The following is a 25,455-nucleotide window of genomic DNA, read 5'->3' on the forward strand; positions in this document are numbered from 1 at the left end:
GTTTGAAAATAAACAGAGGATTGGTCAGCAAGGTGCAAATTCAACTTTTATCCCTACCACTATGGAACCAATGTATTTTTTCACACAGAACATTTTAGCGACAGAGTACTTTTTACAAACTGTTACAAGAACGAGATTTGGCTAAACAGATCTTTTTTTTGTTTGTTTGTTTGGGTTTTTTTAGCTCAATATATGCGTGCGTGCGTGCATGCGTGCGTGCGTGCGTGCGTGTGTGTGTGTGTGTGCGTGCGTGTGTGTTTCCTCACGACAAAAAAAATTATGGACACAACAGAATTCATGGACTCAAAGTCACTCTTTCGGTCAAAACTTGGTACATTCTACACAAACGCGCAAGTGTGGCAACCGTGTAAAATCAGTTTATCATTTCGAGCACCTTAAAAATGGGAATCAATAATGCGAAATATCTACCGGAAAAATATAGATCATTTGTTCTAGTCAGTGTCACTGCCCATACGACTCGGCATTTCTGTCACATAAATTAATACACGGCCCAAAACACTATCAAAAATGCCAATAACATAAATTTCAAATCGCAATTCTAAGTATACCTGTATTTCAAATTTCGTTTTTGTGATGAATGGCGTTTTCGTAAAGTGTCATGTATTATGGCTGCTTCCGTGTTAGGATTTTGCGAGAGTTCATTCACTTGAAATATCTTACGAAATGGAAGAACTTAACGTAAATCCAAATTCGTGACGAAAGCAATTATTAAATGAGGTGTACGTCCGTGTGCATGGGTATGCACCATGCCATTCTTTAGACGGAAAACAGGTAAACATTGCCTCTTGAATTCTATCGGTAGGCGTTTCTCGTGTATGTCACCTGTGTCACAGGTCATTTGTTGATCAGCGTCCAAATGTAATCTCTCGGGTTTTTTTAATCAGGCCCATGTTTACATATATTTAAGTGATATATGGTCCATTCAGACGGATATTACTTTGTTTAGACATCTATTTATTTTTGAGAGCATTTGAAACTCTATTTTGATTTCATTTGTTTAATTTGACTGTTAAAAGGCATGTTAAAAATGTGGGCCTAAACTGATTGCCTAACATTTGTTTCACAACATAGATTTAGGCTATATTCCCGTGTAGATGTTTTGATGTCAGTGTTTTGATATTCATTGAGCATTTCAACACTAGCCAAGATATATATATTATTTGACACAAACATTTTAAATGCAGTATGTCAACATACAGCGTTTCATCCAGGATTTAGAACTAGCTACTCCTGCCTGTGTGTCATTTATTGTTTAGTAATTGATTTTGTGGTCAAGTTCTTATCATCTTAAATGCTGATGTTTTTCAACACTGTGTTGTAAGACTACATACCAGTACAATGTAATGTTTACACAACAAAGCATAAAAACACTTCCACTCTTTAGAAGTCGTATTATCTGTGAAATACATGTTATCAGTACAAAGATGTAAAATTAATTATTAGTAACTACTGTTATTTAGAAATTTGTAAATCCAGTTTGTGAACCACTTTTGATGTTTACTTGATGCCAAATATCGGTCTCGAGCAGGTCAAGGTATATATACCTGACAGAGGGATACTCATCAGGCCTCTGACATTGATCACTGATCTCCAGGGTAGAAATTTCATTTCAAAATATTCCAGTTCAGATTACATTACTTTTATCGGAACATTTTATAGCTTTGAGTTTGTGAGTTAGTTTCGTGTTTTGCAGGTTTCTTGGAATAACTCGGAAGGAATGAAGGAAGGAATAAACAGTACAAAAGTTATCAATTTTGAAAACAATTTCCCAATTTGGAGACCATGGACAACACAGTGTTTAAGAACTTTTGAAAAACACCTGTTCGGATTCAACAGCCTGTTAAAAGTGTTTACACAGTTACATTAAATATAAGCTACAAGGACAGATAGAAATAGTGACTGACAAGGTGCATTGACTGTTAGGTGTTACTATGTAACAGAAAAATGTGGAGGGGTTGGGGGTACACTCCTAAAGACTTTGGCTTATCTCACAAAGGCATGTATGATCCCTGTCAGCCATGCTTGTTTGAAACATGTGAAAAGCAGCACAGTTGCAGGAATAATACATATTCATGTCTGAAGCAAACGAATGGTGGCTAGAATAAGTCAGAATGCTCTTCATCGGTTTTATCTGATTAAACTTAATTTTTGTTTATCACTGTTGATGGTGTTGAGTCATTTTCATTTGTTTTCATAGATTATTCTGTCAAAATTGCTTGTTGCCTTAACAGTTATAAATCATTACAGGCTGTGCCATGCAAAATCCTTTTGGTCATGATTCTAGTACACATCTAACCATGTTAACTATGACAGTATGAGTAGGAAGTAGTTTTGATTCTCTGGCTTGATGAAAACAAATCATAATCTAATTGATTCTCCAACTGACATCAGCCAGTCTGAGGATATATACCATGTATACTATTTAGATATGTTTTCACCGAGTTACAAAATCAAAACTACTTTCTGCGGGAAGTAAAATATGCATGTGAATGATGGACAAAAGGGTTTCTGAGGAAGAAATTGTTGCATTACAAGTTGTGTCATGCAGATTTCTTTTGATCGTCAGTCATTTGCTACTACTAGGGAGTAGTTTTGATTTCTTAGCACAGGAAAACAAGTCTAAATAACATTTTCTATTGTGGAAGCAAGGTAGGGGTCGAGTCATCAGACTTGTTATATACTACATGCTTTCACAACACTCGCTTCGCACTCCCAAACATAACCCATTTAGCACGAACTGCAGGGTCCAGTGGAAATCTGTGCATGGTGATGTCATCGCCCAACCCCTGGGAGCAATTGACATCAACGCAACGATTTGACATGTCATTATTGAGGCTGAGGAATAAAAAATTGATGAACTTGTTACACACTTTATATGCAACTAACAGAAGACCCTTCTTTACATTTCCGGTTGGCTGCAGTACTGCAGTATGTAACGTGTCGGTGGTTTCTTAGGGAAGCAAGAGTGAAGCAGACTTCACTTATTGGAAACACTCAGTAATAATTAACCTCAAGGTTTTTAAGAATGAATTTGGTGTTCCGCTTAAGACTAACTACAAGTCTTTCATATTTACTAGTTAATAGGTATGTCATTATGCAAAGTATCACATATATTGCTTTTTGTATATGGGCTGATGGCCTACAAACTGAAATAAAACTTCTAGAAGTTAAAAGAAGACCCCAAAAAGTTTATTTGTTCTTTAAGTTAAATGTTTTGCCTCTAAAATGGAGCTGTTACCTTTTTACAATTTTACATAGTCATATATTGAAGCGGCTATAATAATAATAATATATAATTAGATTTGAGATGGCAGGTGTCTGTTGAAAATAATAGGATTCATTATTCATATGTAGATTCATTTCCTTGTTTTCACAGATAAGGCTAAAGCAGAGCCGCCAGCGCCATTAACTGTCCCAACGGCAACGCCAGGAGGGGCAACTGTGAAGCGGACTCCGTCAAACCGCAGTGACCACAGCCCAGTCACACCCAACTCTTTAAATGGAGATATTGGTACATAGACAATTCCTTCTTATTCTATTTTGGTGCCATGTCTTTTCGTTTGTTAATGCGACACTGATTTTATTTGGAGGTTCTTTTTGCAGTTCTAAATCATGATTGAGATTATCATACCTACAAAGTGATATGCATGCATTAGTGTTTGTGTTTCTTGCTTTCACCAGCCTGATTAACCCCAGTTTTATATTCCCAGCCCCCTGCGTGTCACTTAATTAAGATTTAATGTCACCTTGGTAATAGTTCAGTGATATTGCGATTAGAACAGGTCATACTTATGTTTGCCTTTAAAAAAAGTAGGGGATAATCCATTTTACAAGCATACCACTAGCCAATGCACATATGAGAAAGAGTAACATATATCCATACAGATTAAACTTTTCCAAAGGAATCCATTTCCCCTTAATTTCTCTTCATGTCTGTCGCTTCCTTGTGTTCAGCATTTGCATTTTATTCATGTTGTAATTCCAATATCACCTACTTTTTTGTAATGGTATTATTTATAATGTTGTATGATAAAAATCTCAAAGGGAGAGTAAAACAACTAGATTATCACAGTTAGAGATTCAAGAGTAGCATGCAACTAATAATTATAAACTATTCTGGACATTACAGAATAAAAACGAGCTATAGATGACCAGCAACCACTATACCAGGGACCATGGGGGATTAAGTACTTTTGCTTCCCGCATGGGCCCTAGCTGGATTTACACCATTCCTTCAGCCACTGGTGACTGTACTGGCATTTAGCCATTATTTAAAATTACAGATATTCTATGATTAAAAATTTGGTCAACAGAAATGGACTTTGAAACTTTGGGGACTTACATACCCTCTCAGGAGGACTGTCCGACTGAGATATATCATGTTTCAGTTTAACATGGATTCCCCAATCAGATACTATACAGGAATTGTTGGTAGTGATCAGTTGGATTTTGTTAGTGGATGGTCACAATTTGTAGATCCCTAATCAGAGGTCAGTGATTGATTATAAAGCCCTAATCGTAAACCCCGCCATGAAACTCATGTGGGCAATAACATGTCGTAATAAAAACATTGTGTAAGGAAACAAGCACTAAGCATCTCTTAACTTTTGAAGAACAGGGCTTTCGGGTAGCCTAGTGGTTTAAGCGTTTGCTCATCACACCAAAGGCCTGGGTTTGATTCCCCACATATGTGAAATGTGTGAGTCCATGTCTGGTGTCCCCTGTTATGATATTGCTGGAACATTGCTCAAAGTGGTGTGAAATCCAGATTGATCAAGTTATGATCCTCCCCTCTTACGGGGCTTCTTTTCCAATTTAATGGACTTATTTGTTTGTGTCAAAGTTTTATAGTTCTTCGAAAGTTTTAGTCTATTTCACTGCGTTCATTCATTTAGTTAGTGCTTTCTGATAGATGTCAGCGACCGGGGAAGAGAGGTGATGTGAAATGGGGTTTAATGTCCTACTTAAGAATATTTTGCTGATATGATGATCTGCATGCATGTGTATGTGTGACTGCTTGTACTAGCCTGGACTTATGCTGGCTATATAATGATGACTCACCGAGATACCACGCCACAGTTACGCATGAATACCCTACTCCGACACATACTGACTCTGAGCCAACCAGTCCATATTTTACCCATAATGCCAAGCGCGAGAAAGAGGCCAAGAAGTACCATATTTTAACAGCTTTTGGTATGACTCAAGTCAAAACCTGTGACCTTCCGCTGTGCGGGTGAATGCTTCAATCACTACACCACTGAGGCGTTTAGCTGCTATGAAAAAATTGGTTTAGTGTCTTTTAAGTCATGTGTCTGTAACCTTCTAGCGCCTAGCCTGTCACTGAGGTTATACAGGATAATAACATGCTGTGTTGTTGTTTGTTAGTGCTATTAGCATGCCAGGTGTGGAGTTTGTCGCAATATAAATGGACACCATGTTAGTTTTGCTGTCACTGGTGAACTGTGTTAGTGATGTTGGACTTGATGTGCTGTGGTGTTGTAGGTGTGCCAGAAACAATGCTTGATGGAGGCATCGCGGGGAAGAAGAGACCCACGAGTCTGCTGTTACAGTCAGCATCGCTGCAAGACTCTCAGACAGGTGAGATTAAGTCCTCACCTGGATGCTAGATATATTGAGCTTGAAATTGAACACAGTACTAACATGGCTGCTTGGTATGATGGTAGTCTAAACAAAGATATGCACAATGGAAATACAATAAAGGCTGTAAGTAATCACATAATAATTTCAATATTACATTTACGTAATTTATGAATGGTAGCTCCTTGACTGCCTGATGTCACAGGATTTAGTAGTGCCTTTCATTGTTGCCAGGTGGCAGTGTGCAAGGTCCTACATCACCAATGCGGACTTCGTCACGACTGTCAAAGACCCTGAGGGAGATGCTACACGATCAAAATGGTGTGGCATGCTTCCTCTATTACATGAAGGCACAGAAAGCCGGGAACCTTATCCAGTTCTGGCTGGACGCCGAAAGCTTCCATGCATCGACTGTGATGCGAGTGAGAACGCACTCTTTGAATTCCGTCACTTGTAACCAGGGCAACATGCAGGTCTCAACCAAAGATATTCCAGCTGACTCACAACAAGACATAGGAAGTATATCAGTCCCAAGTGTAAATAGTGGTGTGGACAGCAGTGTAAATAGTGGTGTGGAAAGTAGTATAAATAGTGCTGTGGAAAGTAGTGTAAATAGTGCCGCAGGAAGTGATGATCAAGAGGGACGATCCAGTGAACAAGGAGTGACCGGAGGATCCAGTCAACATGGACTAGGTCAACAAGAGAGTGTATTTAGTGCTAGTGACCCTGCTCAGAGACTCAGTGATCCGTCTGCTGACCCCAGGGTAGCTGTGACAGAAGGGAGGGAAGATACAGGGGGTGGGGTTGTGGCTGGAGGGGGTGGATCTCCAGATCAAGTGGACACAAGCAGGGGTAATGCAGGACTTTCAAAACAAGACTTGAAGGAGAAGTTGAAAAAAAGTAAGTCAGTTTTGTTATTGATTAAGTGTTTATGAATATAGTCTGGCAGAAAATGTGTTTGGTAACTTTAATTTAAAATTATAACTTATATAAATATAAGTGCTATCCATCTCCATGAGGCTTTATAATTCTTCTACCATTGAGGATTCTTCTACTTTATTGAGAGATCCAAGGCGTGTTGGGTCTGTTTGAAATACTTTTCAGGAGCTACAAATGGACACCCCTTTCACTTTCTCATTTGAAATAATGATAGATTTTTCTAATAATGTCTTTTGTGTCAGCTGACAAATTGGATGTGGACATTTCTCTGTGTAGATGTGTGTGCACTTCGTGCAATGCACGTGCTTGAAGTCATGTGACATGACCTGCCATGCATAATGTAAGAATGTGACATGTGACCTGACTATTTGCATGACCAGGTCGCTGTTCCGGTAAGTAACTCAACACCCTTGGCATGTGAGGTGTTGTTGTGACTTGAAATAATGACAACCCTAATAGACAACTTTCTTATTACCGAGTGATAAATTATGACAATTAAAATCCTCAGTGGTAGAAGAATTGTAAAGCCTCACACCAAATTGGAAACAGATAGCACTTATAGTTTTAATGTAAAGTTGTCAAACACCACCCTGAAACATTTTCTGCCAGACTATAACTCTTTCTAGAGTGAGGGAGTGACTTTATTGCTTCTTTAAGCAGTTTTCCCACAATGTTTCACATAGGCTTCACACAGTGTACCCATAAGCAGATTCAAACACTGACCTTTGGTATGAAGTTTGAATGCTTTAACCATTGAGCTATCCCAACCACCATATTTTCTGCAGAATAGAAATCAAAATATAATTTTATTAAAAATGTGAAATAATATACTACATGCTAATTTGCTTTAGTCATTTCAAATATACAGCGTTGTTTATCAAAATGTCATGTTGTCTCAGGTATACAACACGATGCCGTCACAATATTCACTAAGTACATATCCCAAGATGCAACACACCCTATTGGTATCACTGAACAGATCCGCAATGAGACGATACGTGAGTAATGAATGCTGTTATTTTTCATTTCTTAAGTATTGCATGTTTAGAGAATATATACCTGTTTATGATTAACATGAAGTTCAACTGTTTACCTTTCACAAAATGTAAAAGACTTAAAATTCAATTTTGGTTTTTGTGTTTAATGGAGAACTACAGCAGTGGAGATTTCAGATTAGAACTGGTTGGGTGAGAGGCTTAGTTGATGTTGTTTCATTGTTTTGAATGTTGGTTTATTGATTTACGTTGCATTGAGCAATATTTGTGCTATAATCCAGTGATTGACATCATGAGCATTGATCTAAGCAATTGGGATATGACAAGCGACAACCCTCAAAACATGCATAGTTGCTCATGATATCAATCACTGGTCCAGACTGGAGTATTTGTCATCCGTCTTCATATATTTCTCAATGAGGCATTGATGGTATGATCTAAGAATGAAATATAACATTGACATTACCATTTGTTTTTTTAATTTGAAGGGTTTTTTCATTTAAATTTATCAAAATTGGCTACTAACATAAGTTCAGTGTCGAACATCACCAGATTCAGAGAGAGGGTGCAGGGGTGTGCAACCCCTTTCTGTCCTGAAAGTTTATTAAATGACCATTGGAAAATGAGTGAAAATTAAGTATGCACTCCCTCTTTCATGACACACACACGCACACACACACTCACTCATTCTCACTCACTCACTCACTCACTCACTCACACTCACTCACTCACTCACTCACTCACTCACTCACTCACTCACACACACACACACTCACACCACAACCCCCTTTCTCAAAGAAGCTGTATCCGACTCTTATATAGTTACCGTATAGTGCCTATAGTTACCATAGTAACACTTTTTATTTCCAGGCCGTATATGTAAGGAGGATGGTCACGTAGATCCGGACTGCTTCGTAGACTGCCAGGAGTTTGTCTTTCACAGGATGGGGAAGGAGTGAGTGCTTCGGGATGTGTATCTTAATGTGTTTTTTGCCACCTACGACTGTGGGGACAAAGCCATTGAGGAGCTTTGTTTATTTGTATTTTGTTTATCACCATAATCAGCAATATTCCAGCTAAATGGTATCACTAGCAGTCTTCAAGTAATAGAGCTGAGGCCAGACAACCCAGTGATCAATATCATGAATATGGATCAACGCAATTGGAATACATTCATACAATGGCAGGTATCGTCCAAGTCAACAAGCCTGACCACCCAATCCACTCTTATAACAAGTTTGGGTTTCTGAACATCCATTCTAACCTGAGTGGCATTTTCATTTGTTCTGTTGTGATCGCGTACATGGGGTGGTGGGGTAGCCTAATGGTTAAAGTGTTCACTTGTCATGCTGAAGTCTCGGGTTCGCTCCCCACATGGGCACTAGGTGTTTAGGTCATTTCTGGTGTCCTCTGCCTCGATATTGCTGGAATACTGCTTGAGTATTGCTGAAAGTGGCTTAAAACCAAACTTGCTTACTCACTCACTCACTCACTCACTCACTCACTCACTCACTCACTCACTCAATCACTCAATCATGCACTCAATCATGCACTCATTCACTCACTTGTCTGTTCCAGGTACTACTCTGGGTTTCTGGACAGTGAGTATCACTGCAAACACCAGGTGGATGTCCTGACTAGCGGCAAGGTCTACCTCGCCGATGTTCTGTACAACGAGCTGGCCCTGTCCTACTTCATGGAGGTAGGCACTTCTTTCAATTTGATTCTTGTGTTGCATATCAGAAAAAATCCTGTTTCTCATGATGTTGACATTTTCTGATTTGTTTTGTTGTGATTATTGACATGCTTGAGATGTGATAACAGTTAAAGGGGCACTGATGCGGAGCAATTTCTATGGACTGGTTCTTTCTCTTGTTATTGTTTTTCTTCCGTGAGTACCCGGATGATATCCCAGAATTCGTGACTGGTTTGCGACCTCTGCTGCACCACCCATATGTGCAATGGATAGTTTAAGTATAGACTGACCAACAATGATGAAGTCATTATTAGGAAGACCAGGGATAATCTACAACTATATACAGGCTCCTTGTGAAAACAAATGAAACACTTTGAAATTAATCATCTGCCAGTGGTAAAAAAAAATGGTTAAGACTGAAAAATAAAGAAGTCAGTGTATGTCTTCATAGTTTGTGTTATAACTATAATTAGTTTCTTGATACGTTTGTATGTATTTTGAAAGTTAGTGAAAAAAACCACACCCGCTATTTGCGACCTAGTGCATGTTTTCTGTAATACAGAGTCTGCTGAATGCTACAATGAATAAATTAAAACAAAATGCAGGTATTAAATTTAAAACACACTAAAGCTATAGCAACAATGTCAGGCTGTTACCTCATTCAGGAATGTATCCATCAGTATCCACATGCAAGAACGATATTCGATTCATCTGCAGCTGGTAAGTAATCCTGCTCTGTCTCTTGTGTCTTTCAACAATCTAATATGCGAAAAAGTCTATCAGACTTATATGAAACAAATGGCTTGCTAGCTACGTGCCTGTAGACATCTTATTTTCACACGACATTATCAAATATCGGGGTCAAAAACACAGAAATGGGATCAAATTGGATCAGTCAGGCATCAGAAAAAACTACACTGCTGGGATATTTTATTACAAACAGGCAAGGAATACCATGGATATTTTCAAATAATGGCCTGTGATGGTCATCCGGCCTCTTCACTGTTTAGGCTGAAGAAATCCTGCTAATACGGACAGGAGCCCAGTCCCTGTGTTCATCACGGTCGAGGGAGCCGGTGCTGACCAATTTGCAGCTTGGTTTCATAATTGGACCGTTGGCGAGAAACCTTATTTGCTCCGCATCAGTGCCCCTTTAAATATCAAAGAAACAGTTTTGTGGATTCATTTGATTAATGTTTAAAGGAAATTTTCTGCCATGAACAGAATTTAAAATTTTAAAGTTTACATATAATACATGTCATGCAAGAAACAGCACTGAAAAGTGGCATTTAACCCATCCCAGTCCCTCTAATTCTGGTTTTTTCCCTCTGAATCTTATTCTGGTCCATTCTCTACTTTATTCCCTCAAATTCTGGTTCATTCCCTTTAATTCTCGTTCATTTTCTCTAATTGTCCTGGATCATTTCATCTAATTCTGCTTCATTCCATCTAATTCCCTCCAATGCCGTTGTTTTTCGATGTGAAATTGTGGTTTCATGACCTTGACCCAGTTTCAATCTGTCTGCCCCAGTTCTTGGACACTGAAGATGCTTGTCACCTACTACAGTTCTGGCTGGCGGCAGACAACTTCCAGCAGCACTTAGCCAGCCAGGGCACCAAGTATAATGGTCTGCAGGCACAGGACGATGCCATGGTGCTTTATGACAAGTGAGTTTATACAGCTATATGCTGTAAACATTTTTGCAAAGCTCCAACATAGTCAAAGGATGCTAAAACTTTGTTCAACAAAGAGATCAAAGTTACTAATGCCCTAAGGCGATGATTACATTTGACATATACTATTTACAAGACTTTTCCAAAAAGTAAAATGTGCAACATGGAATATGCCCAAACTAGGTAGCTAATAGTCAACTCTCTTATTAGGATTACACCTCATTATTGGCAAAATGCTTTTCAAGTGATATGTGTTGCAATACTTTTTTCTGAGACCCTGTATATTGGGTAAAGAGTGTATAAGAACTTTGTGTGGTTGTCTTTATGGTTTAAATAAATATCTACACAGACTTTCCTTCACAACAATTGTTTTCCTTTGTTATTCAATGAAAAATCGACATGTTGTAATACCAGAAATTATATGAAAAAAGAATCAGTATGCATTGCAATTTTAACATTGCTGTTAGTGTATATTACAATATATATTTTAGACTTGGAATGTACAAAATAGGACAATTAGAGGCACTCACTGTCAAATGCTGACGTTCCCAGTATGCTGCAATACATATCACGATATGGGCACCATAATTGCAATTTCGTACAATGCAATTTATTGCCAGTTCACAGCCCTAACTGTTTTATATTTAGTGTGATAGTGTTGTGGTCAATGACGTGATAAATTAATATGATTTAAACATGGAAAATATTTTGTTATTGTTTCCCAAATTTGAATGAATAGTATTTACCTGTACTGCTGATTTTTTGTTGTATTCATAGTCATTACCCAATGTTCATGATATGTTATATATCCACTGTATAGTGGATTTATTGCAGCCCCAGTCACAACCAATCATGTATTTGACAAATTGGATACCACATTATACAATAGACTTGTTACAATAGTTTTGCATTTTCAGGCACAGAAAATGGTTGTTTAGTTCTTCATTTCATAATTTACCCTACAAGGCCCCCATTCACAAAACTCTCGTAAGCCTAAGGTCTCGTAAGTTTTCTCGTAGCTTACTTCTTGTTTACTTCCTGTGTTACAGTTTAGGAGGTACGAATGCTATGAGAAAAGTTAGGAGATCTTAAGATTACGAGAGCTTTGTGAAATGGGGCCCAGGCATTGAAAATCCCGTTTTGGATGAGAGCACATGGTTTGCGGAACTAGTTAAAGGGTTCATGACAAATGATGCTGGACTATTCTTGAGGTTGTAATTTTGAAGAGACCCAGCAGTTTGCAGGTTTACATGGTAACTGATTTATGAAAAAAAATGAATAAACTGAAATGATTTAATCAGTTTGATTGTTTATGTTTAAGTGGATAATAAAATGGTTTAGGCACACTTATGTGCCCTATGGCACCCATGAAAACAATAGCATTTCTGTATGCAGGAATACAGTAGTTGACGTATACTAGGAATATTTTTTTCTTGGTTGTCATGATCTGTTGTCAGAGTGAACCTATGTATCTTGACAGGTATTTCTCCCTACAAGCCACACAGCCTTTAGGATTTGATGATAAGATTCGCTTTATGGTGGAAGGCAATATATGCCGAGAAGGTGGTCCTCTACCTGACTGCTTTGCCAAACCTAGAGATGTGGTCTTGAGTACATTAGAGCAGGTATGTCTGTGCTTCACTGCGAGTTCATGTAATTCTTCAGTCTATTCATACCTTTTAGTATTGTGTATAGCAACCTGATTTCAACATATCTGACGAAATCAAACACTAGTCATGTCTCACATGCCGTAAATGACCTGTCAAAATCCAGATTAGAACTGGTCTTTAGCAGCCCATGCTTGGTGTAATAGATGACTGAAGAAATTGGGTGATCAGTCTCACGAGCTCGGTTGACAGATACCATTGTTATGCCAGTGAATAGATGATGCTCATGCTGTGGGTCACTGGATTGACTGGTCCAGAGTCAATTATTTACAGACTAGTACTGTATAGCTGGAAGATTGCTGAGTGTGGTGTTAAGCATCAAACCAACCAGCCATGCCATAACTAAAGAAGATTAGGTGCTGGCCTGTTTGTCCATTATCAGCAGTTGTGAACATTTTCTCTAAACATATGCACCCGTCATTATGACGTTTCTTTCAGTGATGGTACAATATGTTTTGATGGATGATTTATCTGATTTTCAATATGGCCACCACTGCAGCCATTTTAAAAAACAAACACTTGTGGCAAGATTTGTAGTACTAAAAAGAAATTCAGTATGTTTACTCTGTAGGATAAATAAACATGTACCGGTTTTATGTCTTTGTTGAATTATTTTGACCTTGTTCCTGTCACAAGATTTACAGGGATTCCATTTCTGACTGTTGTTTCAGTTCTACTTTCCCGCCTACCTCCAGAGTGACATGTATTACAAGTACCTGTCCGATCTAGTCAGCACAGTCCAAACAGCTCAAGACATCCCGGTCAGGCCAAAACACAGGAGAACAGGTGAGTTGAAGGAACTATGTCAAGGACAAAACTAGAATATAAACATCTGACAGCATCTCCATCCCACCTGAAAAGTGGATAGATCTTCAAACTTAATTTATCTTTAAACAAAGTCCTGTATGAATGTCGCCCACTGGCACCTCAGGTTGTACTGACTTGCTGCATGTGAGAGTCTTATGAGCAAGGCATGTGCAACTATCTGCAGAATTAGTTTCATTGTAATGCAGTGCACATGCTGTAGCCTACATCTGCCCTACCTTTCACAAACGAAATGGGTTTGCTCATTTTTTACACCACCAACTTCTTGTAAACACGTTCTCTGCTCCAGTTCAACTTATCCTTGTTTGCCAGTACTTTTAGAAGGTGTCAAACTGTTTAGCGAAAAAATATGTCTTTTGCTGCCATTCATCATGCTGTATTGTGAGTCTGTACTGTGCTTGGTACCAGGCTCCATACAGTTCTACTGAGCCCCAATCGAGGATTTGATCAATAACTGACAGGGAGTGAGTGCTAAGTGAAAAAGTTGACATATGATCTGTGTCTGGCCCATGACTGTTTTAGTCAGAGTCCTGTGTATTTTCACCTACAGAGAGTGATGCATCATCAGAGCACAGTGTTGGGAGTCAAAGTGTCGGAGCAGACGGCATCAAGAACACCCTCCTAGCCATGGATACCAGCCATGTGAAGAAGGCCCTCACTCGCATTGAGGATGACATGCGGATCGACTCCATGCTTCTCAATCCAGATGAATTGTGGAAACGACCAGAAGCTGGGTAAGATTACTTCTGTTCAATGCAGACTTTTGAGCTTTTTCTGCTGACAATCTTGTTCTCATGTCCTAGGTTCCTCGTGCAAACCTGTGAAGATCTGGGTTAAAATTGATCTTCAGCAGCCTAAGCTTGTTGCGAGAGGCTAAATATGATTCTGTCTTTCTTGAATGTTATTATTAGACCTGCAGAAAATATTAGTGACAAAAACCTTTGTCTTCAGTGCAGGATGACTATGATCCGGGAATAGGAAAAAGGTTTTCAAACTGTCAGTGTTGTCACTTTTCTGTAACAACTTGTAAAACTGAACCCAATAAATTTAAGAATTTGGGATTACTGCCATTCACAGTTGAAACTTTTGGTTCCAGTGCTATGACTTTGGGGGCTGTTGATGACCTTGGTCAATTCAAGTCCATGTTTGCACCAGAGCCGGATCATGAGAAAAAGAAAGGTAAGATTGCTAACTCAGAATGATTGATTTTATCGAGGTCTGTATTGGGGACCATGTATTCATCAGCATCCGTGCATATGTACACCTCTGTTCTTGTTAACGGGATATCTGATGAACTGTTTTACCAAATTTCTTCAGATTTTGTGACAGCATACTTTTGGCAGATTACACTGACATAAGTCAATTTGCGTGACCTTGACCTTGTTTTCAAGGTCATGTGACACTTTCACCAATTTTGGAAATATTGTCAATGCAATATCTCATGCACTCTTGTACCCAGTATCTTCAAATTTGGTGACAACCTACATTCGGAGATTATCCAGACACCAGTTAAATTTGGGTGACCTTGATATATCCAATGTTACGGTTAAAAGTCACAGTAACAAAAGGTGTGAAAAATCCACTCAGAACCAGCAAAATATATCACTGAGAAGTTTGAAATTTTCAATAATTTCTATTAAACAACAGCAACATACAAAAGATACACAAAGGAGGTTTCATATACAGTGCAAATGAGTCAATCTACAGTAATGGGTCACAATATAAGTCTTGATGTGAGAGTGAAAAAACAGTTATGCAGAATGTAACACAGCAAGTGGTCAGGCAGCGGTTATGATGATCAAGCGTACATACTCCAGTAATCTGTGTGTATTTCCGTGTCAACAACACGGCAACTACCCTTTGTATATACATTCAGTAATTCCTGAAAGTTTGAGAACTTACGACCATCCCCATCTACATGGAAAGCTCTAGAACAGTCTCTCGGAAGTAACACAAATAATCGAAAGATAAAGGTACAGGGGAGGTGACTCTGAAGCACTTCCTGAAAGCCTGCTGCCAAAATACTAGTACTGACCATTTATGATATGGAATGTGACCCATGATAATTATCATTCAAAACGATAAACATTGTGACCCAAATAATAATTATTCCTTAATTTATAATACAATTATCGATTAGTCTCCCATATTCATCAGTAATCGCTGAGGCAAGCAGGACTAATCAATTCACCAGTTATCGATCAGTCCCTCCAGCACTATGATTTGTAAAATAGTTTGAAGGCTAATTGACTTTGCAGTGTATGTATGTTAGGAGGAAGTTATTGAATTTGTTTAGAAAAGCTGTTGGACAGATAGCGTAGAATCAATGAGAATGGTTTATTGAGAGCATACTTTAGGTTTGATCTGAGAGAAAGAGCTTGAAACTTTTACTGTGAAGATTCATATATTCATTAACTTATTGTGCTTATCAGCAGCTGTCTCTGCTTTTTGGGATACTTCACACTTTATCCTCGCCTTAGAAGTGTAGTGTTGATGGTTTTGCCATAGACAGGAGTGGAGACAATTAAGGTTATAAATTTAGAATGATTGATCTGCGTCAGTGTGGTTTATTGACATCGCACTCTGGGATGTGACCACAACTAATAACTGAATGAACATGTATCATTGTGAATGAAATGATTGTCCATTCAAAGGGCTCAAATCACTCGATTCTCAGTTAACCCATTATGACATAACCTTCAGTGTCTTAAAGTTTTGTATCAAAAAGACTACTAAAAACGTCTTCTCAAATTATGGAATTTTGCCTGACATTATAATGTGTTAATAATATCTTGTATAAAAAACTTTAATTTGTTTTCAGGATCAAGATTTTTCAAGAAGAAGAAAGATAAGGAAAAGGTTTGCATGAGGAATTTAGATATTTTATGATTTATAAACTTCCTTAATTTGTCCTCACATCCTTCCTCCTGGTTTTCCACTGTATCCCAGTAGATTAGCTGATTTGTTAATTTATAACACATTTCTGTTTGAGATAGCTTAAACAGTTTTCGGCACTTGGTATGTTTTGCCCTCACTGTTTTCCAGTTATACTGAATGAAAGAAACATGACATTCTATGACTACAGTTTGTAACAAATGGTAAACCTGTATGCAAATCTTTTTTCTAACAGAAAAAGTTAACTGTGAGTATAATTTGTCAGTCATACTTCCACAATGGTTTATGTGTTCTTTTCAGTATTTATCTGTAAGATCAGTATTATCTGTGAGAAATTCAGCCACCTACTTTGAATTAAAGACCAAAGACCTTAGTGAGCTAACAGAAGATGTAATATGTTAGTAAACGTTATTAATTTTCCACAGGAGCAGGAAGACATGGCTTTGAGAGTTGCACAAATGATCATCAACGATGTGACAACGATGACTCAGACAGGAGATATATACGCCGGTGTCGTATCGTCATCACCCAAACTGGCTCCTCGCAACACTCCTGATAGTGCAATACACTCCAGCAAGGGAGGTAACTCCTAGCAGTATTAACCAGTGCTCTGACTGTTCTTGGATGTATTAGTGAATAAGTGATTGACAGATTCATTACTGTAGAGTGATTGACAGATTCATTCCTGGTGGAGTGATTGACAGATTCATTCCTGGTGGAGTGATTGATTACTGATACTGATGTTATAATCAATATGTAAATCTTCCATGCAGTACATCTCCCATGTAAAATGAATGATATTTTTGTTAAAATGTGATATTTGTTAGCAGTTGGCGATCATCGTCATTCCATAGTCTGACAGGAGGCTGGTTTTAGGCTAACAACTGTATTTACTTGTGTATAGTACAGACGCTTTTCCAAGAAGTACTGCCTTGTAGAGGGGATGCACTTTCAAGAATTTGATATTTTTATCAGATTTATTAATACTTAGTAAATATTCAGCATGTGAAATTAGTTGAAAGGCAAGCAGGTTTAGCTCACTTGACTTAAAAATGAAGTCAGTATATGACAGGGGCTGCATGTTTAGTGCCCACCTGAACAATGGCAGCTCTTCTGCAAGAGTGTCTTTTGGGCACCTGAGCAGCCTATAACTGTAGGTTTGAATACCGGTGAACCAAATACTGTCTGTAGGTTTTTCAGAAGAAAAAAACATGTGCTTGTGGGTTCCACTAACATAGTCAATTTATTGGTGGGAATTAGAAACCCAATCCACTATTGATTATCAGAGGACTTGTGGTGAACGATTATCGATTATAATCAGTATTTTTACATTTTTAATGTAATAACCAATTCTAAGGGTTTTTAATTTTTCCTAATTAATGTTTTTTTCTTAATAAATAATACTGTCATGCAGTGAAATGCAAGAAAAACACTGGAATTGTAATTATACAATAAAAGTGATTAACATTTTTCAAAGCAGGTAACTTTATGCTGTTGCTCATGTTTGTTTGTGAGTATTTGACAAATTGTATGGTTAGTTAAATGCATTCAAGAGTGTTACACTAAAACAACAAAATCCTGATTAATTGTAAATATGTTTCTTACAATCAATAATTGTTTTTCTTCCTTCTTCTGATCGATATTCAATTATTTTCGATCATTGGATCACCACTAGGTGAATGTCTCAAACCTGCCTCAGTTTGAACTTTCCCCCGAAATAAGGTAGACAAGTATGATATACTGGTAAAAGGAATACTTTTCAAAGTGGTATTGAATCCTTCCTACTCCTAAGTAAGCATATCATATTGCTGTTCCATTGATTTATAATCACAAAAACAAGAAGTAGTTTGTGATGCTATGAGGTAGAACTGGTATATTATGGACTGTTTTACAGCTGATCATTTGTCATACAATTGTTTAAGATTTATGGAAATAACAGAGCTCAGTAACTTGTAAACTGTCCTGTGTGTGATTTACATACTGGAGGTGAGACTGAACATAATGTAACTGAGAGTTAGTTTTCAACATTGTCAGGTTGGTTTCCAAATGCATGTAAGTAGGATATGGAGAAACAATATTTTAACATTCCTGAATAATATAGTCCGATCAACCATCGCAGGGATTGAACATAACACAAGCCTGCTGCCCGGGGCTAGTACATATCCTTGCAAGCTTGTACAAATTTCCAAGATTCACCTTCTTTCAATATTATTAGCATTATATTTTTACCCAGACTAATAAAGGTTTTTGCTAATAGCTCTGACTAAGACCATTGGGAGCATGTTAGCCATTGGTTCTTCTTGGAGTCAGAATTTGAGTATTTTCTTCAAAAGTGCTTCTTCCATGTGTTTATATTTTTATATTATACTTTGTGCTGTGTGTTCCTGTCTTTGAAGAAATATCTTTATCTGGGTTGTTGTTTTAGAGTTGAAATAGAAATAAGATCTCAGACTTTCACTTAATTCATGTATAAGCCAGAAATGATTTGCATTTGTAAAATTTAACCTGAGTTTGATTTTGAAACTAAGTTGTATCAGTAAATGGTTGATAATGGCAATATTGTTTTTTTCCCTGACACTAGTTTTCATGGTGTCTCAGTAAAAAGTTTGCAGAAAACACTATCCTCAGCTTAATCATGTCAATGTTAACATTTTTTTGGACAAGAACAAGTCTAATTTCATTTGCTTGATACACGTTCTTGTGAGGCATGAAATTGAAACACGCTCGCTTACTCTTTAGGCTGTAACAGGATTGCAACCCTTAGATGTGACAGGATCTGGTGATGGGTTTGAGTCTACAGAATGTAGTACATTACAACACTAGGATGCACATATCAGGGAATCAAACCCAGATCTTCTACAGGATGAGTGAGCACTTGAACAACTGAGCTACTAAACACAACAATGCAAATAAGTTTCTAAGTGCCCATCATACAAGTCTATATATACCTCCTAGCAAGTTGTGTCAGACGAAAATGTCAAAGCAAAAGTATTTTTTATAGTAAATATTTACCAGCCTTCATATTTATGAACTATTACCATATTCCTTATATTCTTTTGGTAAAAGTTTTTTTCATCTGGGCACTTTCAAATAACGACAGTCCGAATCCCCAATGGTTTTCCTCAGTGGATTAATGATGTTCCTTGGTATGGCCAGCTAAATAAGACATTGGTTTCAGTCATAATACCATCCTGTTAAATACGAGATAGGTAGCGATGGACAGTTATCTTTTTATTTAAAACATCCGATCTATCTTCCACAGAGCTTTCATACTGCTACAGCAGCTATGAGCTATGTTAAGGTATCAGGGAAATTTCACAATTTCTTGATGCAAGATTTTTCCAATATTATTAGAGCTTGACCATTTGGCCACTATTAATCCAAAAACTGCCTGATTAACAAGTATCTAAAATATGCAATAGTCTTAGCGATATGATTGCTTTGTGAACTGGGAATGTGGTCTAACTGTCCATTTGCAGACAAGCATTTTGTCATGAACAGAGACAGTTACTCTAAGTTCAGAGATGTAATCGCTACATTGTATAAGAAAACAAGGGTGACATTGTGACATGACTGAAATACTTTTCAACCTTTACTCTCATTAACCTTAACTGCCATTCTTTAACATTGCACGAAGGTTGCCTTAGTGATTTAAAATCACCTTAGTGCTTTGTGAAAGGAGCCCCATTTATCCAGTTGAAATGATTCTTATTTCTTATGACGCTTTACTAATCTAAGGAGGATATTTTCTATTTCTTTTTTTTCAGAACTTAACATTCTGCATTTTTGGAATATCAAAAGAATATATGAAACAGAATGCATCTGATTATATTGTTGGCCAGTCTTGATCCTTAATATTAAGAAAACTAAGATCTGAAAGGTACGTTCACATATTTTTATTGCATAAACAGTCTTTACTCATTGCAATTAACAAAACATCTTGTCACTCTGTTTTCGTATTTTGGACTTTCAAATTTTTATGGTCAGCAGATACAGACACCATGCAGTATGAGCCCTCTGATTTCAAACAATTGTAAACTCATTTCTATTGTTCCACAAGACTATGATGACACATTACTAGGCGTGGTCCCTGTACAAAGTATGAAAAATGTCTCACTATGACTAGGATTGACGTGCCAGTCTGACTCTGTGCAGGTTCTGATGTGTGCAAAAAGTTGGATTCAATGACAAAAACAAAATAAGAGTCGAAAAAACTTCCCTGGAGTATCAGAATGAACAAAATATTTTTTGACGGGGTCAGTTTAGGGTTGAACAGGTGATGAGAATTTAAATGATTATTTAATGAGCCTAACCCCTACATGACCGACAACAAAGGTGTGGTACCTGTGTTACCACGAACACAGGAATCTTACTTAATATCTACTTGGTGCCAAATTTAGATAGGTGACTATTCAGTGTCACATACCATGCTCAGAATCTGAGGTATGTGTTGATATTCAGCATTGTACAGTATATATTGAAGTGTAGAGATTGTTGAAATGATACAGTTATATCAGAATTATATTTTTTTGTTCAGATTCATAGTGTTTTATCAGTACAGGGATTTATCTTGAGTCCTGTATTTGAGGGTCATTGTGACCCATGCATATAATATCGGGTCCTGGACAACAAAATAGAGGTCCCAGATGCTTAAATATTATCATTAACACTGTTATTGTATTGTGTATCATGATCAACATATTAATTGTTACAGTAATGAAACTGCACATGATACCATAACCCAGCTTGTATCGAACTCAGTGATCACTTATTGTTACGTGATTGGAATTTTTGCAAAAATATTTTGGACTTTTTCTGCATCGCTGTAGATGCGCTGATAAATTTTCGTTGCATCCAAAGTCAATTTTTATGCATATTGGACTTGGAAATTTGCGTTCTGTAAATCCCTGTCAGTATCAGATATGTTTGTTTAAGTAAAATTTCAAAATTCCTCAATGCAGGTTTTCACAATACTCAGAAACCTTGTTAATTTGGACTTTATTGATCTAGAAAGTTGCCTTGTTAACAAGTATCTAAAATATGTTATCAGGGCTGTGGGTGGTCAAAGCATAGAGTACAATGCAATCCGCTGTGCAGAGTTCTGTCCCTGTGGGATACCAGGAACTGATAAATGTGGGTTTGAATCCTGATTTGTCCTGAATATGTATTTAGGTCTGTCATCACCATGCCTACGTTCTTAGGTTTTGCTGACATGGTAAATGTCTGAAACTTTATTCCCCATATTCTCCCATTTTAAGATGATCAGCCGAAATACAACTGGAATATTGTTCAGAATGTAGTTTAAACCCAGCTTTGTCATTAAGTTCATTCTTTGACAGCACACTTTCTATGTGATATGTGGCGAATGTTTGATTCCAGTCTAATTAGGACATTTACACAACTAAGAAATACATACTACTCAATTAACATAGAAGTTATCCCAGGTAATATATTATCAAATGTACTAGGGATTCATCTGTCCTGGTTTCGTCTGAAATGGTTTTCAGTAACTCATGCTTGTTGTAAAAGGTGAATAACAGGATTGTGTGGTCAGGCTCGCTGACTTAGTTGACAATGCCAGTTGTGTAGATTGATGCTTTTGTTGTTGATCACGGGATTGTCTGGTCCAGACTCAGTTGTTTGCAGACTGACGAAATGTATCTGGAATGTTGCTGAGTGTGGCGTTAAACAACAAACGAACAAGCTAACTTTCATGTCTGGACTTGACTTAGTAATGTACATTATACACTTTTCATTTGTGTCAACTTGACAAGAAATGACTGGTGTATAATTTCAAAAGCATGAATTGTTTTTAGAACTAGTAGTATCAAACGTCATTGGAAAAAAAAATGTTTCATGTTTTATAAAAATAACTAAGCTGTTGACATGAAAAATATGTATTGATGTAAGAATTACAATACTTGGCTCCTCCTGTCTCAGAGAATGCAGGTGCCCAAAAATGTCCTCTGGCTTAATGAAAAACCCAGCACAACTTTTATCATGTATGTGGTTTTCTACTATTACTATCCAGTAGGTAGATGTATGTTGAATTGACTGTGCTGATCAAAGTGACACCTGTAGGTGTTCAAGATGTTTGGCCATTCCACTGATCTTCACAGAGCATTTTAACATTAATAACAGTATATTTTGTGTTATTCAGAAATGTGTGAATGATGTTTAAGACAGATATTGAGTTATATTTTATGTGAAGTCCCATTTTATCTGGAAAAAAACATTAGAAACAAGTCAGATCTCAATTTGTAACTGACATTATGTGAGTGTTCCAATAAGCTGGATGTGGGGTGATAGCCAAGTGATGCAGGCGTTGGTGCAGTCAAACCAAGAATCATGTTTTGAACCCAATGATTAGATTGACAGTAAAATGATGTGATTCTGTAAAGGAATGTGAAACACCTGAAATGATGTTGCTCAAATATTGCTGAAAGTGGAGTGAAATCAAACTCACTCGTTCTCATTTGTTGTAGGAGTGGAAAGTCACTACACTGAGCTGTTTCCCTTTACTGGTGAATGTATACGATTTGCCTCACATTGGGCCTTCATTCTGTTTCAAGTGAACATACTGTGATATTCTCATTGAAATGCTTTTTTGAGTCATGAATCACTCATAATTCACTCACACCAACTCACTCCCAGTTTCAGAAATATGCATCTGAGACTTGTTACAAATTGGGATATGTACTGTTAGAAGTCAAGCCAGAATTGCACTACTGTTATGCCAGATCTCATGTCTTATTTACAGTTATTCAGGACTGTCAAACTCAGATGCTTGACAGGCATTTAGAGGTTGGTTGGGTAATACAAGACACTTGTTATGGATGTGCAACTTCTTAATTATTTACACCACCTGGTGACTTCATCACCTGATGAAAGAGGCAAGTATTACCCAAGAAACACCATATATGAATAATGAAAAAAGTTGCACATCTGTATCAAGTGTCTTGTTTTATGACTATTAAACTGAACAGCTGAACCTGTCAGTTCATGAATGGAATGTCAATTGTTATTTTTTAGTGCATACTTGTTTATTTTGTGTATGATTTCAGCATGTGGAAAACATTCATGTCTTTCTGTTTATTGAAGATATTCATAATTATATAGTGTCAATATTTTATTTTTGAACATGCGTACATAGAGATATATGTTGAACTGGTTTTAGGGTGTTTTATTTTTGTTTGTTTGTATAAATGCTGGTGATATGAGTGCAACTACACTCGTAATTTTACATACCCAAAATCCCTGTGAAGATCTGTTTAATTAGTTGACCCAGTGTTGTGAGAGGCAACTGGGTGTGGTTGGCCTAGTGGGTAAAGTGTTCGCTTTTCATTGAAAACCATGACTGTTGCAATGAGATATGCTTGCTGAGGCATTTACATTTTCGGGTGATCAGTCTTGCTGAATGAATGTCACCAGTTTGACTTGTCCAGAGCACTTAACAGGATCACGTGGTCAGGTACGCTGACTTTTTTTATATTTGTCTTCGTACCCAAATTGTGTAGATCGATGCTCATGTAATTGACCACTGGATTGTCTTGTCTAGACTCAGTTATTTACAAACTGCCCTATATTGCTGGAATGCAGACTGCAGTATAAAACTTAACTCACTCACTCACTCACTCACTCAGTGTTGTCCTGACTTCAGCAGCAGCTGACCATACAGCTAGGATATTTGAAACAACAAAATATTTAGGCCACTTTTGTTTTTATTATTTGGTGTTCAAGATTTTGGCAGAAAATTCAGTGCTGTGGCTGTTCAATGTTCCCAATTGAAACATTTCCCACTGTTACTGCTCTTTATGTAAAAGAACTTAACTTTCAGGTTTGTATTGCTACCAATAAAGCATCGTTTACGGTTTTGAAATACATTTTAAGGTTATCCCATCTCAGAGAACTAATGCTACAAGCAGACAGATGTTGGAGAGGTTGCCTCGCTAGTCACACCTACTGGCAAAGAAGGATAAGTTGAGCACTGACCTGACAACTGACCCATACTAGCATCTCTGAGTGCTGACCGCTATCACTTGCCATTGTGATCAAACGGCCCCAGGTTGTTCGTGATCAAGTGTAGTGTATTACCGACTTACTACACTAACCGCATGAGAGTCTTGAGAGCAAGGTATGTGCAGCAATGTGCAGGATCAATTTCAATGTCATGCACTACACATGTACGAGCCTACATCTGCTCAACCTTTCACAAACCAAATGAGTTTGCTCATTGAGGTGCACCACCTACTTCTCATACACGTTCTCTGCGCCGGTCCAACTTATCCTTGTGTGCCAGTAGGATAAGTTGTGCAATAATAGAGAAACCTAAAGATACAGGGTCATTATCAACATGGTTAGATAAGGATTATTGCTGGGTTGAAGTTATATTTTTCCATCATATTCATGATAATTGCATTTATATAGTGATTTTCATGGTGTTGAGGGGGAAACGGATGTGCATATTCAGTAGGGGTGAAACAGTATACCAGTAGAAATGCAATATTTTGCCTTCAGTTCAATTAGCCCTGATGCAATAAAAAATATAGTGCCATCATTCTATGAACCTTGTCTAAAATGTCAAGAATTTGAGACATTTTGTCTAAATCTGTGCATTTCTCTGCTAAACAGCCACTATTTTCCTGGAAAGTTAATTGTTATACTGAACTTAAGGCCTCATACCAATACATGCCAAACCTTTGTAAGCGCATACTGTTCCACCCCTTCGTTCTACATCCAGATTAATGCCAGATTTCAAGTGTTGTCCTACTGAGACACCTGCCACAGTTTACCAATGATACCCCTTCGATACATTGTACATACTCTGACTGGCCCTTGTTTTGTCCCCTTAATGCCAAGTGCCTGGCAAGGTAACGTTTGACGTCTCTTGGTGTGATGCAGATATGGATTGGGGGATCAAACCACTAGTCGTCGTTTCTACAGGCAGTCACTCTACCCACTTGACCTTGAAAATATATAATTCCTCTTGTTACAAAATCTAAATTTTGGACATTTTCTGATCTTGCCAGTATCCCTACAGTTTGTTATTTACTTAGATTTCTTTTTAAAACCAAACATTATTAGTGGCACCTTCTGTTTAAGGCATTTCACTATACGTCAGAGTTATGTCCCTTTGCAGATA

At 37.6% G+C, this 25,455-nt stretch overlaps 1 protein-coding gene across 1 annotated transcript; it reads left to right on the forward strand.

The window, feature by feature from the left end:
* The first annotated feature begins 597 nt into the window (after positions 1–597).
* Positions 598–16,969, forward strand: LOC137284031 (A-kinase anchor protein 10, mitochondrial-like). The gene is made up of 14 exons (XM_067815692.1): positions 598–792; positions 3,398–3,532; positions 5,527–5,622; positions 5,857–6,522; positions 7,461–7,559; positions 8,427–8,511; positions 9,135–9,258; positions 10,784–10,920; positions 12,407–12,551; positions 13,265–13,379; positions 13,969–14,152; positions 14,515–14,597; positions 16,240–16,277; positions 16,739–16,969. The coding sequence occupies exons 1-14, from the start codon at positions 768–770 to the stop codon at positions 16,904–16,906; spliced, it is 2,100 nt and encodes a 699-aa protein (XP_067671793.1). The 5' UTR covers positions 598–767; the 3' UTR covers positions 16,907–16,969.
* Positions 16,970–25,455: the final 8,486 nt, after the last annotated feature.

Source organism: Haliotis asinina, chromosome 1, assembly GCF_037392515.1.
Source record: "Haliotis asinina isolate JCU_RB_2024 chromosome 1, JCU_Hal_asi_v2, whole genome shotgun sequence".
Taxonomy (NCBI): Eukaryota; Metazoa; Mollusca; class Gastropoda; order Lepetellida; family Haliotidae; genus Haliotis; species Haliotis asinina.